The 16276-nt window shown below is 50.7% G+C and overlaps 1 protein-coding gene and 4 non-coding genes across 13 annotated transcripts in view; 4 read left to right on the top strand and 1 right to left on the bottom strand.

Annotated features, from left to right (window-relative positions):
- AURKB (aurora kinase B) overlaps positions 1-15472 on the top strand; it is an 18959-nt gene extending 3487 nt beyond the window's left edge. The window contains exons 1-9 of one of the 9 annotated variants that reach the window (XM_026005453.2): positions 240-416; positions 11149-11221; positions 12850-12952; positions 13062-13116; positions 13362-13553; positions 13858-13996; positions 14126-14274; positions 14826-15000; positions 15167-15472. In XM_026005453.2, the coding sequence (XP_025861238.1) occupies positions 11174-11221; positions 12850-12952; positions 13062-13116; positions 13362-13553; positions 13858-13996; positions 14126-14274; positions 14826-15000; positions 15167-15340 (1035 nt within the window). In that variant the 5' untranslated portion in view covers positions 240-416; positions 11149-11173 and the 3' untranslated portion in view covers positions 15341-15472. The other 8 variants (XM_026005454.2, XM_072730213.1, XM_026005455.2 and 5 more) reach the window with 8 other exon arrangements.
- Positions 400-471, top strand: TRNAP-CGG (transfer RNA proline (anticodon CGG)). The gene has a single exon. It is a non-coding gene; the product is annotated as a tRNA-Pro (tRNA).
- Positions 921-992, top strand: TRNAD-GUC (transfer RNA aspartic acid (anticodon GUC)). The gene has a single exon. It is a non-coding gene; the product is annotated as a tRNA-Asp (tRNA).
- Positions 1401-1472, bottom strand: TRNAG-UCC (transfer RNA glycine (anticodon UCC)). The gene has a single exon. It is a non-coding gene; the product is annotated as a tRNA-Gly (tRNA).
- TRNAW-CCA (transfer RNA tryptophan (anticodon CCA)) lies at positions 2000-2071 on the top strand. The gene has a single exon. It is a non-coding gene; the product is annotated as a tRNA-Trp (tRNA).
- Positions 15473-16276: the final 804 nt, after the last annotated feature.

Raw genomic sequence — 16276 nt, 5'->3', positions numbered from 1 at the left:
TGCACCTAGGCAGCTCAGGGCTCATTCATCGTCCCCAACCAGGCACCTCTGCGCCAGCGCACTGGGTCCCAGGGCGGCGGGCGCGGCCCGTTAGAGTCGAGACCCCAGGTGACGGAGACCGTGAGCACGGCGAGCAGGTAGCCCCGGAGAGCTGCGCGGGGAGGGAGGGGAACGCGGGAGGCCGAGACCACTCCCTCCTACTTCCCCGACGTTATTTCCTGGGAGGAGTCGGAGCGCGCGGGCGCCCGCGCAGATCCCCAGAGCCCGCTCGGGAGTCGGCGGCGTCGGGGCGGGTGGTCCCCGCGCGCGCGCCAGGCTGCCCCCACCGCGAGCCGTGGCCCTGGACCGCAACGGGCCTGCTACGACCTCTAAAGGCGTCCGCGAGCGTTCTCTCACGTCGGCTCGTTGGTCTAGGGGTATGATTCTCGCTTCGGGTGCGAGAGGTCCCGGGTTCAAATCCCGGACGAGCCCTACTTTGGTTTTGGCGGAGACCGGGACGCCCGGAGGCCCTGGGGAAGGGACCGGCGCCGCGCGCAGGCCTCCCCGCAAACCCCGCGCGACCGGCCAGAGCTTGGAGCAGGTTCGCCGGGAGCTCTTTTGCTCCGAGCGCACAGCCCGGCCGGCCTGCCCGCGGGGGGCGCGCACGGGGAGAGCGCACCGACCTGGTCCAGCCCTTCGCCTTCCCGCCCCCTTCTTCGTGCGCGGGGCCGGGCCCAGGGGGCCGGGGCTGCGGATGACAGGGAGCGGAACGGGCCGGGACCCGCCACGACTCGGCCTCCGTGGGCTTGGGGGCGGTCCAGGGCGAGCGGGGGGGGGGGTCTCCGGCTGGCTCTTCCCAAGCGGCAGGAAGGGTGCAAGCCCCGGCCGATCGCGGCCACGGGTCCAGATCCCCGAGCCGGAGAGCGCCTCCCTCAGCTCCTTCCTCGTTAGTATAGTGGTGAGTATCCCCGCCTGTCACGCGGGAGACCGGGGTTCGATTCCCCGACGGGGAGAAGCGGTGTGCTTTTTGCTTTCTTTCGTTCTTCTAGTCCTACGATAAAATCCTATTCACGGTGAAGTATGCGTCCCAGGGCGTGCGGTAGAGATTTTCTTTAAAAAGAAGGGAGAACGGGAAGGCACAAAGTAGAGAGGATAGCTGGTGCTCGGGCTCATATTCTAAAAGTTCGAGTTTGTGTTTTGCATTCAAGCAACTTGCATGTGAATCGTGCTGCCGAATGAGCCCTCGGTCCCCTCCGTTCAGTGAATGACGCGGTCGGAGCGAGGACAGAAGCGCACCGTCACGGGGCTCCGCTGGGCGTGCAGCCCCCTGCGCAGGCGGTGACTGGGCCACAGGGTCCCCACGGAAAAGCCATCCCGACGCGAGGTTTTGAAAAGTTTGTCGGGTCGGGGGGGAAAAGTGCTGCGTTGGCCGGGAATCGAACCCGGGTCAACTGCTTGGAAGGCAGCTATGCTCACCACTATACCACCAACGCCCGCCGCGAGCCCCTGTTTCCCACGTCAAGAATTCAGTGCGTGCCCAGGCGCGAGGCGGAGCGGTGGGTGGGTGTGGACCAGGCGGGGAGACCCAAGGGGACCCGAGACCCCCCTGTCACCCCGGAAGGGACAGCGCTTGACCGCGCACAGCCGACACACGACAAAGCAAGATTCCGAGGACCTAGTGAAAGGGGCTTTCTAAGTCGCTGATAAAACCGGGGTTACATTTAAGATTTTAGGGGAGGGACCAGAGCTGCAGCGACACCGCGATGGCTTTGTCACCCCCGGAAATAAGTCACACTAGCCGCTTCTCTGTGGGTCCTGAGGTTAAAGAGCTGGGCTATGCGCCAAGAGCCTCTAAGCATAGATTGCGCACAGGACGAGGTTCCATCCCCAGGTGACCGCGCACGGCTCCGGAGGTGACGCGGGCTGAACCCCCGGGGGGGCGGGGCTGAGGCTTTGGCTCCGCCCCCTGCTGCTGACGATAGTTCTGTTCACGAGAACCGGGCCGCCGCGGACGCTAGAGGGCCTCGTGGCGCAACGGTAGCGCGTCTGACTCCAGATCAGAAGGTTGCGTGTTCAAATCACGTCGGGGTCACGAAACGTTGCAGTTTTCGTTATCTCGATTTGCCTTGGTATTTTCCTTTCGGGCAAAGGAAGAGGAGGTTGAAATTCGTTTCATTGTACCAAAAGAATACTAACTCCGGCGCCTCTAAGGTTTTGGTTTTTTCCCCCGAAATGTATGCGTTTTCTAAATATTCTAAATACAAATTTAGGAATTAATGTTGCATCTGCACTGTTTTTGTCAAATCAGCGGATAGCGATACCTTTAGTCTCATAGATGTTTTAGGTATCCTAACGCAAATTGTTCACGGAACAGCCTCGAGTTCTTGTTCAGAAAGGGTACTTGGAGCAATAGAGATTCTTTGTTGGAAAGGGTGTGGCAAGAATTGATAATTATTATAAGTAGCAATTAAATAACTAAATGCAGATGTTCCCCAGACTTCCTAAATGTCCCTAGAAGCCTGGAGCCGTGCAATTTTGCTGCCTGGAGGCGAAGGGAGCAGAGGAATGCAGGCCAGCTACTCCATAGGCCTTCTCCTTCCCAGGGGGAAATTTCTTCCTGGACATCTCTTTCCTAACTAACAGGGCCTCCGTTGGAGGGACCAGGCCTGGGCTGCAGAAGAGGAATTTGGGCGGGCTCAGCACCACGCGCCTGCTCGCAGGCTGGACACTGTGCCGCTGTCCGGGTGCTCCAGCCACTCCACTCTGTTGGAGTGGTCGCTGTGTCACCTGTGCAAAGACGGAGGCAGGGAGTCCGCCCTCACGGCCGAGCTGTGCGTGCTCCATATGGGGATTGCTGATGACTTAGGAAGCAACCCAGGAGCTCCTGCAACCCTGCCTCGGAAGGCTTGTGACCGGGGCTGCAGGCAGCCCCGCTACCCATCACTGCCCACCCTAAGCAGAGTACGTTTTAGGAGATAAAAAATGGGGAATTATTTTTTTCTGTCTTGCATTCAACATTTATTAGCTGACATTCATTCATAAGGAAGATCCTTCTCTCGTCCACTGGGGCCAGGGGATGTGTTAATCATAACCATAGCTGACCCACAGGGCTTGCTGTGGGCCAGGCAGGGTGCTGAGTGCTTTAGTGACCTTATTTCAATTAGTCCTGACACCGGCCCTGCAGGGCTGTAGAACTATGCCCATTTTATTTTTATTTCTTAAAGATTTTATTTGTTCATGAGGTACAGAGAGGGAGGCAGAGACATAGGCAAGGGGAGAAGCAGGCTCCTCATAGGGAGCCAGATGCAGGCTGGGGATCACGCCCTGAGCCCAAGGCAGATGCTCAACTGCTGAGCCACCCAGATGGCCCAAACTATGCCCATTTTAGAGGTGACACCCAGAAAGATTGAGCCGTTTGCTAAGTGACAGAGATTGCAGGTGGGTAGGCTCAGAGACTCACCTGTGACACCCAAGTCTATGGACTTTCTGATGCCTGGTGTTCCCTAAAAGCCCACCAGAGGAGTGACCAGGAAAGCTTGGTGGCCCCAGGGAGGGAAGGATGGTTGCAAAGGGTGGTTTACAGTCTGGAAGAGCCCTGGCATTAGGGATGGAATATTTCTAGCCTATAGACCAAATCCAGTCCACAGACGTGTTTGGTGCCAATAGTAACAGCTCAGTAAATTTTACATGTGTATCTAGATTTCTAGCTTCTCTTTAAAAATGGAAAGATCTGTTCACACCTGGGCTACACGTTCACACAGTAACAAGCCACTAGAGCTGAGTCTTGCCTCTCTCTTGCAGACATGCACCCCATGCTCCCCATCACTGACCATCCTTCATAGACCAACTTAGGGCCCATCCAGAAAATGTGGTGTTGGGCAAAAGCCTGGATTTTTGGCAGAAACAACACAGTGAGCTCCCACCCTGCCAAATACGTAGCACTGATAGATGAAATCTAAAATACAGTGAGCTAAAAAGGCCATAGCTAGGCTTAGAAATGAACAATTCAGTGGTCCAAATGCAAAGCCCTGAACCAGGCTGATGGTACAGGTCTGCAGAGCTCCCGGCCAACAAGTGTGCAGCAGCAGCAAGCTGTTGAGGTCTTATAAGAAAACAGGGACTGACTGGAGACAGGGAGGGAAGGCAAAGCTGCAGTGGTGTCCCTGTGTCAGAAAAGGAGGCTGTAAAAAACAGCCAACTCCTTGCCTGGAGCTGCAGGTGCGAAAAGGCAGGGGGGACTCAGGTGCAGCCCCAAGACTAGAAACACATACAATGTTCCCTCTCATCAGTGATTGCATTTGAGATACCCTCGGTATCACAGAGGGGCAGGAGCCCCCAAATATCATTATAAGAACTGATTGGGGGTGCCAGGGAGGCTCAGCTTCCCACTCTTGGTTTCTGCTCAGGTCGTGATCTCCGGGTCATGAGATCCAGTCCTGCATGGGACTCCTGGGCTCAGCAAGGAGTCGCCTTGAGATTCTCTCCCTCTCCTTCCCCCTGTGTGGGTTCTCTCTCTCTCTCTCTCTCTCTCTCTCTCTCCCCCTCCCTTTCTTATAATAAATCTTTCTTAAAAGTAAATATTTTTTAAAACTTGATTGATCAGGGATCCCTGGGTGGCGCAGCGGTTTGGCGCCTGCCTTTGGCCCAGGGCGCGATCCTGGAGACCCGGGATCGAATCCCATATCAGGCTCCCGGTGCATGGAGCCTGCTTCTCCCTCCGCCTGTGTCTCTGCCCCTCTCTCTGTGACTATCATAAATTAAAAAAACAATTTTATAAAAAAAAAAAAAACTTGATTGATCTAGGAGCAAGGAGGAAAGGTAATAGCAATGGCCAAATTATAGCTCAGGGAGAAGTGACAGTGAAGAAAGAGAGAGAAAACCACAAAAACTAAAAGCTCTTCCAGCCAAGAGGAAGTTACAAACGCAAATCCCAAAACAGATGAAGTTTCATGGCGAGAACGTAATTGAAACAGAGACAATCATTGGAACATAAATGAAAATAAGGGTATGGAGCAGTCTGACAAAGAATCTTAAGCAAGTGTGGTCCTGGTATATAAAAAGGTAAATAACAAAATCAAATCATGAGACAAAAAGTCAAAACTGCAATTAAAATCATTTGCATTTGACTTGCAATCAACTCATTAGAAATCTTACACATGAATGACAGATGTCACCAAATAAGTCTGTCTTACATTCGAAACTGGGCACAGGGAGCCCTGGTGGCACAGCGGTTTAGTGCCGCCTGCAGCCCAGGTGTGAATGGAGCCTGCTTCTCCCTCTGCCTGTGTCTCTGCCTCTCTCTCTCTCTGAATGAATAAATAAATAAATCTTAAAAGAAAGAAAAAAAGAAAGAAAGAAAGAAACTGGGCACAATCTGGTTGAGAGTTAGCTATTAAAAAAAAAAAAATTCACGAATTGACCCAAGACACAGAACAGAGGGACAAGAAGTTTTAAAAGCACAGAAAAAAGAAAAAAATAATAAAAAGAAAAGCACAGAAAAGAGGCAGGTCTGGCTTACTCAGTGAAGCATGTGACAACTCCTGCTCTCTGGGTTGTGAGTTCGAGCCCCACATTGGGTGTAGAGATCACTTAAAAATACATCTTTAAGATAAATAAGTAATTAAGATGTGAAAAAGGAGGCTAAATGATGTGGAGAATAGAATTAGAAGCTCTGATTACCTCTAACAGGAATTTTTTTTAAGACAATAGAAAATGGCACAGAAACTGTATATACATAGAGTTAATTCTTAAAATTTTGCCCTGGAGCTTTACCCGTATACCTTTTATTTCACTTTTTAAAAAACCAGAAGCAAATAGGGCAAAATGTGTTAATATTTAAAGAATTGAACAGTAGTTATGCTTTTTTTTAGTAGTTATGCTTTTTTTTATTCAGAGACACAGCTAGAGAGAGAGAGACACAGGCAGAGGGAGAAGCAGGCACCATGCAGGGAGCCCAATGTGGGACTCAATCCAGGGTCTCCAGGATCACGCCCTGGGCTGCAGACAGTGCTAAACCGCTGCGCCACCAGGGCTGCCCAGTAGTTATGCTTTTAAAAGGTATTATTTTAAAAATATTCTTATTTATTTTTAAATATTTTATTTATTTATTCATGAGAGACACAAAGAGAGAGAGAGGCAGAGACACAAGCAGGCTCCATGCAGGAGCCTGATGTAGGACTCCAGGAGCCCTGGACCCAAGGCAGGTGCTAAACCACTGAGCCACCCAAGGATCCCCTAAAAAGTGTTCTTGATATCTGAAATATTTCATAATTTTTTTTGTGGTAAGATACACTTTTTTTTTTTGTGGTAAGGTACACTTAACCTACAATTTACCATTTTAACCATTTTGATGTGTACAATGCAGGGGTTTGTAGTGTATCATGCAGTTGTGCATCAATCACCATGACTCTTCCAGACCCTTCTGAGTCTACTCATTCCTGAAAGAGACTTATTGGTTGATGATGAGAATTCACATCTCGGAACTTCTTCAGGGGATATTCCGTTCTCAGAAATAAATGAGACTAACATCGGTGCCTCCTGAATATTATAATATCCTAATCATCTGCCCTGACCTTTGGATCACAAGCCAATTCTAACCCTTCCTAGTCTTGGGAAAAATTCAACCCTAGCAAGAACAGTTGACAGCTCCTCATGACACCTCGAGAAGAACTGGGATAAACAACAGAGATTTTGTTCACTAACTTGAACGGGCAGCTGATAGTTGCCTAGCCGATAGAACAGATAGTTTTTGTTTTGTTTTGTTTGTGAATAATGCGAATCCCGATGCTATGCTGGCCCATCAAATATTCCTGAAAGGCCAAATATCTTCTGGCATAATGTGCAAGTAGGAATTTAAAGACGTGGGGGGTGGGGGGCGGGGGGCAGGGACACTGTATTGGGTCTATCAGGCATATCCCACCCAGGCACTGATTCCAGAAAAATCTCCCTTCACTAGGTCATGAGAAATAAAGTACCCTGGGGGTACTTTATTTATTTTAGAGAGAGAGAGAGACAGAATGGGGCGGAGGGGGTGGGGGCGGAGATCAGAGGATCAGAGAAGCAGACTCCCGGCTGAGAGCAGAGCCCATCATGGGGCTCCATCCTAGGACCTGATCATGACCTGAGCTGAAATTAGGAGTTGGCAGCTTAACCAACTGAGCCACCAAGGTGCCCCAGATCTCTGATTTTTTAATATTAATCTCGGGCTCCCCAGAATGAAATTGTAAGCCTCTGTGGCACACACATAAGTCTGCCACCACCCCTTACCACTTTCACTCTAGCAGCTGCAAGAGTCATGAGACACATTTTTGACAAATGAGAAATCTACTGCGTATGTCTAGAAAGGCTTCTCCCCGTCCTGATAAAAGGGGCAGAGAACTTTCATGGCCATCTTGCAATCATAAGGGACATGCCAGAGAATCATAGAAAGGCCAGTCCACATCTCTAACACAACCACCACCTACCTGATAACTTCTTGCTGTGTGAGAGAAAACAGGTCCCTATGGTTCATGCCACTGCTAACTGGGTTTTTTGTAACTTGCAGCCAAAAGAGTTACGAAGTGATGTAGAAACCCATAAGAACTTCATGGATTTACATTTGGCTGAATCATACGAAAATAGTATTTTTGTAGATCAAACGATTGACTCTCAGTAGTTTTGCCTCATTCATTCACCCTCTATGGCTAAGAACACTCTAGGTCTGTGGATGTGTGTCAGTCAGTATGCTTTTGGCAGCAAATGACTAAACTCTTAAGTCAATGCGTTAGGGAAGAGACCTGCCGGTTCCCATAAGGAAAGTGCAAAACAAGCATCCAGAGGCTGAGGAACACCTCAAGATCCTGGGTTCCTGACCCAGGCCTTCTCCAAAACTAACTTCATTCTCAGGCTGCCCCCTTCCAGAGCACCACCAGCAGCAAGGTGGACTTTGTGGAGAAAACAAGTTTCTGCCCAACATTCTGGACAAGAATCCTAAAATCTCCATGCCCTGGGTCACTTGGGTCACATGCTGATTCCTGAACCCACCATCCCAGAATAAAATATGTTGGCTGGTGTAAATCAATCAGCATCCAATCCTGGACCTGCGATGGGGTCAGCTTCCCTCTCAGACCCAGAAAATTCTAGGTGTCTTCTGAAAGTGGGAATGGCTGGGAGAATGGACACTAGCTAGATAACCACATGGTCCATTACAATAGGTCTCCATGAAGTTAGGGACCAGGAATTGGGAGAAACAAACTGACTACACTGGAAACTGACTACCCTGAAGGGCGGTGGGGAGTGGAGGCCGGGGGCGGGGAGCAGGTGGTCCCCTAAAGCAAAGTTAGGGTGTTGTTTGAAGAAAGAGGAAGGGTGTTGGACAGGTGACAGTTACAAATACCCACTACTTATTCCACAGAAGGCCCCCAAATGTATTTATTAACTCTATTATGACATTAGTGTTTGGAAAGAGCCTCACAAGACTTTATTTTATTTTATTTTTTTAAATATTTATTTATTTATTTATTTATTTATGATAGAGAGAGAGAGCGAGGCAGAGACACAGGAGGAGGGAGAAGCAGGCTCCACACTGGAGAGTGGGGTGGAGGGAGAGAGAGAATCCCAAGCTGACTCCATGCTCAGGACAGATCACATCGGGAGGCTCAATCCCATGACCCTGAGATCATGACCCGAGCCAAAGCCAGGGGTTGGATACTTGGCCCACTGAGCCACCCAGGGGCCTCAAGAATATTTCCCTCCCCCCATTTATCCTGCTAGTATAGTAGAAGAAATAATACCACACACGTTTCAGCTTACTTTTTTCAACAGTATAATCATCTGTAATAAACTAACATTTACATCTGTATCAGTTGGCTATTGCTATAATGATCTGGGTCGTCTTCTTCTTCTTCTTCTTCTTCTTCTTCTTCTTCTTAACATTTTGACCTCCTCTTCACTCATTTCTCCCACCCCCACCACCTCTGGCACCCCCAATCTGTTCTCCATATTCATGAACCTTCCCTTGTTTTGTTTTTAGATTTCACACATAAGAAAGATCCTATGCTATTTGTTTTTCTCTGATTGATTCTACTTAGCATAATGCTCACCAGGGCCATCTAGGTTGTTATGACTCACAAGATTACATTATTTTTCATAGCAGAATAATATTCTAATATTCCAGGATACACACACACACATACATATGTACACACCACATCTTCTTTATCTGTTCATCCATCTGTAAACATTTGGTTGTTTCTATATCCTGGCTGTTGTAAATAAGGCTGCAGTGAATGTGGGGATGCAGATATCTTTTTGAATTTTGCTTTCCTTTTTGTTGGATAAATGCTCAGAAATGGAATTGCCAGATCCTATGGTAGTCCTGTCTTTAAGTTTTTGATGAGCCCTCCATACTATTTTCCATGGTGGCTGCACCAATTTGCATTCCCACCACAGCACACAAGGGTCCCTTTTTCTCTGTATCCTGACCAAAACTTGTTTCTTGTTTTTTTGATGACAGCTGTTCTAACAGGTGTGAGGCTATATCTCATTGTGGTTTTGATTCATATTTCCCTGGTGCTGAATGATGTTAAGCATCTTTCATGTACTTGTTGGTGAGCTGTATGTCTTCTTTGGGAAAATATCTATTCCAATCTTCCGCACATTTTTAAATCCGATTTTTTTTTTTTTTGCCATTGAGTTGTATGTGTTCATTAGATATTTTGGATATTAGCCCCTTATCAGGTATATGATTTGCAGATATTTTTTCCAACTACTAGATTGCTTTTTTGTTCTGTTGATGGTTTGCTGTGTAGAAGCTTTTGGTTCGATGTAGCCTCTCATTTGTTTTTAGTCTTGCTTTTGCTTTTGGTGTCAGATTTAAATATATATATATATATTGCCAAGACTTATGTCGAGGAATCTACAGCCTGTGTTTTTTTCTAGGTGTTCCTTGGTTTCAGGTCTTATGTTCAAGTCTTTAATCCATTCTGAGTTAATTTTCGTGCATAGTGTAAGACAGTGATCCAGTTTCTTTTCTTTTATTGCATGTGTGGCTGTCCTATTTTCCCAGCCCCGTTTGTTGAAGAGACCACCCCTTTACCCGTTGTGTATTCTTGGCTCCTTTTCCAAAAATCGATTGACCATATATGTGTGGGTTTATTTCTATTCAGCTCTCTATTCAGCTCCATTTATCTACGGAGCAGTTTTTATGCTAATACCGGGCTGTTTTAATTACTACAGCTCTGGAATGTAGTTCAAAATCAAGAAACTGTGATGCTTGTGGCTTTGTCTTTTCTCAAGATTGCTTTGGCTCTTTGTGTTCTCTTGTGGCTCCATACAAATGCAATATTGTTTTGTCTTGTTTTTTTTTGTTTTTTTTTTTGTTTTCTATTTCTGTACAAAATGCCTTTGGAATTTTAATAGAGATTGCATGGAATCTGTGCTTTGCTTTGGGCAAGGAGAGCGTTTAAATCCCACTGAGAGCAAGGTAGTTTAACAAATGGTGCTGGCATGAGGAACTCTCCCATCTGTCCAGAACAAAAACCCTAGTTCTTACGCACAGGAGGAAAACTTCCAGATATATGGAAATTTTAAGTGAAGGAAAGAAGGCAGGCGAACATCTGACTCCAGGATGCCCCAGACTCGTCCCAGCCAGAACCCCGGAGGGCCGCCTCTGGCATTCAGCCTCTCTGATTGGGTCCCAAGGTCTACGTCACAGGGTGTCCAGCCAATGAGGGTCGGGCGTGGACAGCGCGCTCAGCCAATGGGACCAGGGCGGGAGATTTGAAAGGGCCTCGGCGGGGGCCCGGCCCGGCAGGTTCAGTCGTTTGCCCGCGGCCAGGGGGTGGCTGTGCCACGGGCTCCAGGTGAGCTGGCTCCCCTTCGCGGGTCTTGTGCTGGGAGAGGACAGGTGATCGGGCAGGTCGGGGGTCCGTTGGGCGGCCCGCGCGCACCTGCGGGGCCCCTGGGAGCTCAAGGGCAGAGGGAGGGTCCTGAAGAGGCGGGTGTGCAGGAGCAGGGGCTGGGGGCGGCGAGACGAGCGCCCGGGTGCGCCCCGATGAGCCAGCAAGGTGACCAGCTCCCTTTCAGCAGCCCCAGCCCCGCGCTTCCGCCTCGATCGGCCCAACCCCTCCCTCCCTCTCTCGCTCCCTTTTTTCCCCGCTTCTTACCACCCTGTTTCCCTTGTCTGCCCAGCTCTCCTCCCCTCTTCCCTCTAACGATGACCCAGAAGGAGAACGCCTACCCCTGGCCCTACGGCCGGCAGACGGTAAGGGCTTCCCCACTGCCCCTTCCCCAACCCGCGTGGAGATTTGCACCCCACCTGCCTGGGGCTTTGAGGTCTGGCGGAGGGCGACCCCTCCCAGTCGTCTCCGCTTTGCCCCTACGTCTGGATCCCCAGAGTTCGCCGGCAGAATCCGGTCTGGTCATTTGCAACCACATCCTGGCAGGCGCTGCTGCCAACCGGAATCTGATCAGCCTGTCAGGACTTTTGCGGGGCTGGAGCCTACTTGTCATATATACAAACGAAATCTGGGACTGGAGCAAGGGGGTTTGCCCTTGGGCGGTGATTCCCAACCCTTGTCCTGAACAAATAGGCTACACAAGAAGTAGATAGAGATAAACCCTGAACGGATTTTTACTATAGGTTTAAAAGATGCAGGACATGTTAAATTAATCATTTGGAATTTGTTTGAGTGAGTGGTGTGAGATCCGGATCCAAAACGGTTTATTTTCCAGTGGTCCTGAGACCTTTTAGTGGACCGTCTACCCCCTGATTTGAAATGAGGCCTTTATCATATAAAAGCCCCATCTATATGTGGGTCTTTTTCTGGACTCTCATTTTGTTCAACTTGCTTATTTGTAAGTTCTGTACTGATATCGCTGCTCAGGAATGGGTTTTTAGGGCACAAGACTTTCTTCTTTTGGCTAAGAAAAAGGAAGGTGCTCTCACAGGCTTTGCTCCCTGTTTGTGGGGCTGGGACATCCTGAAGCATCCATCTGTCCCCTCGTCCACCAGCTCCTGCCCTCACGGAGCACTTAGTGAGGCTGACAAGAAAGAGGCTGAAAGAGAAACCATTGTCACTTCTACAGTGGTCACTCCCACAAGAAAGTTGTGTATATTATTTTGAGAAAATGCAAGAGAGAAGTGGTCCCGAGCCACCAGAGTAGCCCCCAGTGTCTGCAAAGTCTCTTGTTGTAAAGGGGTAAATATTGGAATCTATTGTAACATTCAAGACCTCAAGGACCTTATCTAAACCTTAATAGACTGAGGTTTTAATTTTTTAAATTATTTTTTTAAGATTTCATTTTTAAGTAATCTCCTCACCCAACACAGGCCTCAAACTCATAAGCCTGAGATCATGAGTTGCGTGCTTTACTGACTGAGCCAGCCAGGTGCCCCTAGACAGTTTTTTAGGGGGCTGTGAGAATGTCTCTGCTAACACCCCTGGAATTGTGGGTGGGTTTTTGTTGTTGTTGTTGTTGTTGTTTTTTGTTTTTTGTTTTTTACCTGGCCCTCACCTCCCCAGTGGAGGCGAGGTGAATGAGTGTGGGGTTCTGGATGGTACCATAGAGGTTGGACAGTTTCATGCCTGAAAATGTGATGTGGGCCAGCCCAAGGAGGTGAAATGTTTGGTGTTGGGGTGAATCTTTTGCTCATTACCTTAGGCCAACCTAGGTCACTTATTAAGAACCCATTTTAATACAGAGGGAGAAGCAGAGGGGCCTTGGGCTGAATAGCAAAACTATGGTCTCAAGTGTTCCTCTGTGAACAGGGGACGGGTGGGTGGCTGGCTGGGTGGCCCTACCACAAGTACTGAAATGCTGCTTGCAGCACATTCCAGCTGGGTGCCCAGGACAAAGGCATCCTCAGAGCTCCCCACTGCTCCTTCTCAGACTCAGCCTGGCCTGAACACCCTGCCCCAGAGAGTCCTCCGGAAGGACCCCGCCACCCCGTCTGCACTTGTCCTCATGAGCCGCTCCAATGGCCAGCCCACAGGTAACTGGGATGCAGTACAGGATTGAGGGGAGGCAACTAGAGTCTCCAGGGAGGGTGCAGGGCTGAAAATGTCAAAGGCGGGGCCTCAACTCACCTGTTGCTTCCTTAGCTGCCCCTGGCCAGAAGGTGGTGGAGAACAGCAGTGGGATACCCAACTTCTCAATGTGAGTACCCAAGCTTGGGGTGGCACAAGAGAAGGTGGGACATGAGAGAGGTGGCCACCCAGGGGAGGAGCACGGATGCAGGGATGTTAGAAAGCCTAATTCCATCCTTAACTCATCCTCAACTCCCTGGGGAAAAGGGGCAGGGCTGAGCAGGGGCAGGCGGGCTGGGGGACAGGGGAGAATGTGGCCAGCTCGGGGGACCCACCAGCCACCACTTGGCCACCTTACCCCCCACCTCCAATCAGGCGGTCCTTCACCATCGACGACTTTGAGATTGGGCGTCCTCTGGGCAAAGGCAAGTTTGGAAATGTGTACTTGGCTCGGGAGAAGAAAAGCCATTTCATCGTGGCTCTCAAGGTCCTCTTCAAGTCTCAGATAGAAAAGGAGGGCGTGGAGCACCAGCTGCGCAGGGAGATTGAAATCCAGGCCCATCTGCAGTATGAGTCCTACCCTGCCACCGGCCCCAGGCCCTTTGCTCCTCCCCCAGCTCCTCTTTCACCCAACCTGCCCCATCCAGACTGCTCTGTACCTGTCCCAGAGCCCCTCTGGGCTCCCACTAAGCTCCCAGCCCCAACCAGTCTTGAATCCAGAGAGCCACCTCTGGCTCCCCTTCACCACCACCAGCCCCACTGTTCCCGGTCTGGTCCAGATGTGACCCCAGTGTGTCCCCCCTGCCACTGTCATCGTTCCCATTTCCTTAGGCCAGGATGCCGCCTGAGTCCCTGTCCCTGTCTCCCGCAGGCATCCCAACATCCTGCGTCTCTACAACTATTTCTACGACCGGAGAAGGATCTACTTGATTCTGGAGTATGCCCCCCGAGGGGAGCTCTACAAGGAGCTGCAGAAGAGCCACACTTTTGACGAGCAGCGAACAGCCACGGTCGGGGAGGGTGGGCACTTGGGGCCTCCAAGGGGGCCGAGCCTGGGGGTCCGCTGCGTGGAGCTGTGGGGCGGGCAGCCTTGGCTGACCTGCTGTCATTCATTGCCCCCCCCCCCCCCCCCCCCCCAGATCATGGAGGAGCTGGCGGATGCTCTGATGTACTGCCACGGGAAAAAGGTGATTCACAGAGACATAAAGCCAGAGAATCTGCTCTTGGGGCTCCAGGGAGAGCTGAAGATTGCTGACTTTGGCTGGTCCGTGCACGCCCCCTCCCTAAGGTACGGTGTGAATGGTGGGGGGACGTTCAGAATAATACCACTCCAGACCTTGTTACCCAGACATGTGTGGGCTCGTCCACGCGTACCTATAGATGTGGCACTCGACTTACAAAAATAGGAGCCTCACAATTCTGCTGCCCAGATTTCCTACCTGGTATATAGGGGGACCCACCCATTGTGTCGCCCAGCTCATTTGTAATGACCTTGTAGCAGTATTGTAGCTAGACGTGTAACCTGGTCCATTTCTGCAGGACATGCCTGATGCACCTTGAGGCGTCCCCACCCAGTTTTCCCGTTAATTCTAAGATGAGCATTGCCCTTAGATCTGATTATTTTAAGACACGTCCCTCCCCATGGAAATGCCGAGAGGGTGTGTAATGCTACCCCTGGGGCTCCAGGTTATATCTTCACCCTACTCCTGCCCAAGGGCCCTGCCAGAGTTTGATCAAAACACTCCCCTGGCACATCCTGGGGTTGTCCGGCTCCCTGTTGGGCAGCTGGGGAAAGAGAGGGAGGTGGTCTTCATCCGGGTCCCCCACCCTCCCACCCAGGAGGAAGACGATGTGCGGCACCTTGGACTACCTGCCTCCAGAAATGATTGAAGGGCGCATGCACAACGAGAAGGTGGACCTGTGGTGCATCGGGGTGCTCTGCTATGAACTGCTGGTGGGCAACCCGCCCTTCGAGAGTGCTTCTCACAATGAGACCTATCGGCGCATCGTCAAGGTGGGAGGGTGCCCCGGTGCCCGGCTGGGGCTTTGTGCCCACTTAGGGGGGCCAGGGGCTGGCAGGTGCAGGGGTCCTGTGTAATTTCTCCAAATGGAATGGGGGTGGTCAAGGAGGAAGAAGCTGGGATCGAGCTAAGGGGACCCTCCTTCCTCTCCTTCTGCAGGTGGACCTGAAATTCCCCCCTTCTGTACCCACGGGAGCCCAGGACCTCATCTCCAAGCTACTCAAGCACAACCCTTCAGAACGGCTGCCCCTGTCCCAGGTCTCGGCCCACCCTTGGGTCCGGGCCCACTCTCGGAGGATGCTGCCTCCCTCTGCCGTCCAGGCCATCCCCTGACTTGTCCCTGTCACTTATTCGGTTGTGTCTGTCTGTTTGCCTGTATATGTGTAGTTGGAAGAAGGGGTGCCTGGCCTGTTTTTACCTGTCTTCTACCTCCTTTTTATTTAATAAAGGCTGAAACTTTTTATACGGATGAGTTTAGATGCTTACAGGTGGAGACTGCTGGGGTTGGGGAGTGATTCCCCAGAGGGAGAGGATGGGGCCTGGTGGGCACTGCACCACCTACCCTCGTTCTCAGCACCTCCCCATGTTGCTTCTCCCTCTGCTCTGACTCCCAGGGCCTGGCTGCTGGGGCCTGGGCTCCCCTCTGCTGCTCCTGGACTCCCACTGCCTCATGTGCTGCATCTAGTCTTTCCTTCTGGTTCAGTCTCTGCCAACTGAACATAGCTGCATCCTAGAAGCCGTGTTTATTTTCCTGCTCTGCTCAGGATGTAGTACAGGGTACAAAGAAGTTACATAGTCCCTAAAATCACACACCCAGACAGTGGCAGAGCCCAGTTTTAAAGTCCATATCTGGGGGCACCTGGGTGGCTCAGTGACCGAGCAGCTGCCTTCGGCTCCAGGCGTGATTCCGGGGTCCTGGGATCCAGTCCCGTATCAGGCTCCCCGCAGGGACCCTGCTTCTCCCTCTGCCTATGTCTCTGCCTCTCTCTGTCTGTGTCTCTCATGAATAAATAAATAAAATCTTTAAAAAGCAAAGAATTTCCTTTTTACATCCCCTGGTTTCTCTCCCTTCTCTCTGCCGATCCCATCCTTCCTATGGCCCACGAAGTCCACGGTGTCCCAGCCACACCTTCCTTATCCACTTCTCTCATGCTAATTCAAGCCACCATCCTCTGGCTTGGGTCGTGGCAACAGCCTCCTAACTGTTCTTCCTGCTTCTATTCCTGGCCCATTCTCCACATGAGAAGTTCGGGTACTTTAGGAATAAAA

The sequence above is a fragment of the Vulpes vulpes genome, chromosome 12, assembly GCF_048418805.1.
Source record: "Vulpes vulpes isolate BD-2025 chromosome 12, VulVul3, whole genome shotgun sequence".
Lineage (NCBI taxonomy): Eukaryota > Metazoa > Chordata > Mammalia > Carnivora > Canidae > Vulpes > Vulpes vulpes.
This window is presented reverse-complemented; position numbering and strand designations above follow the sequence as displayed.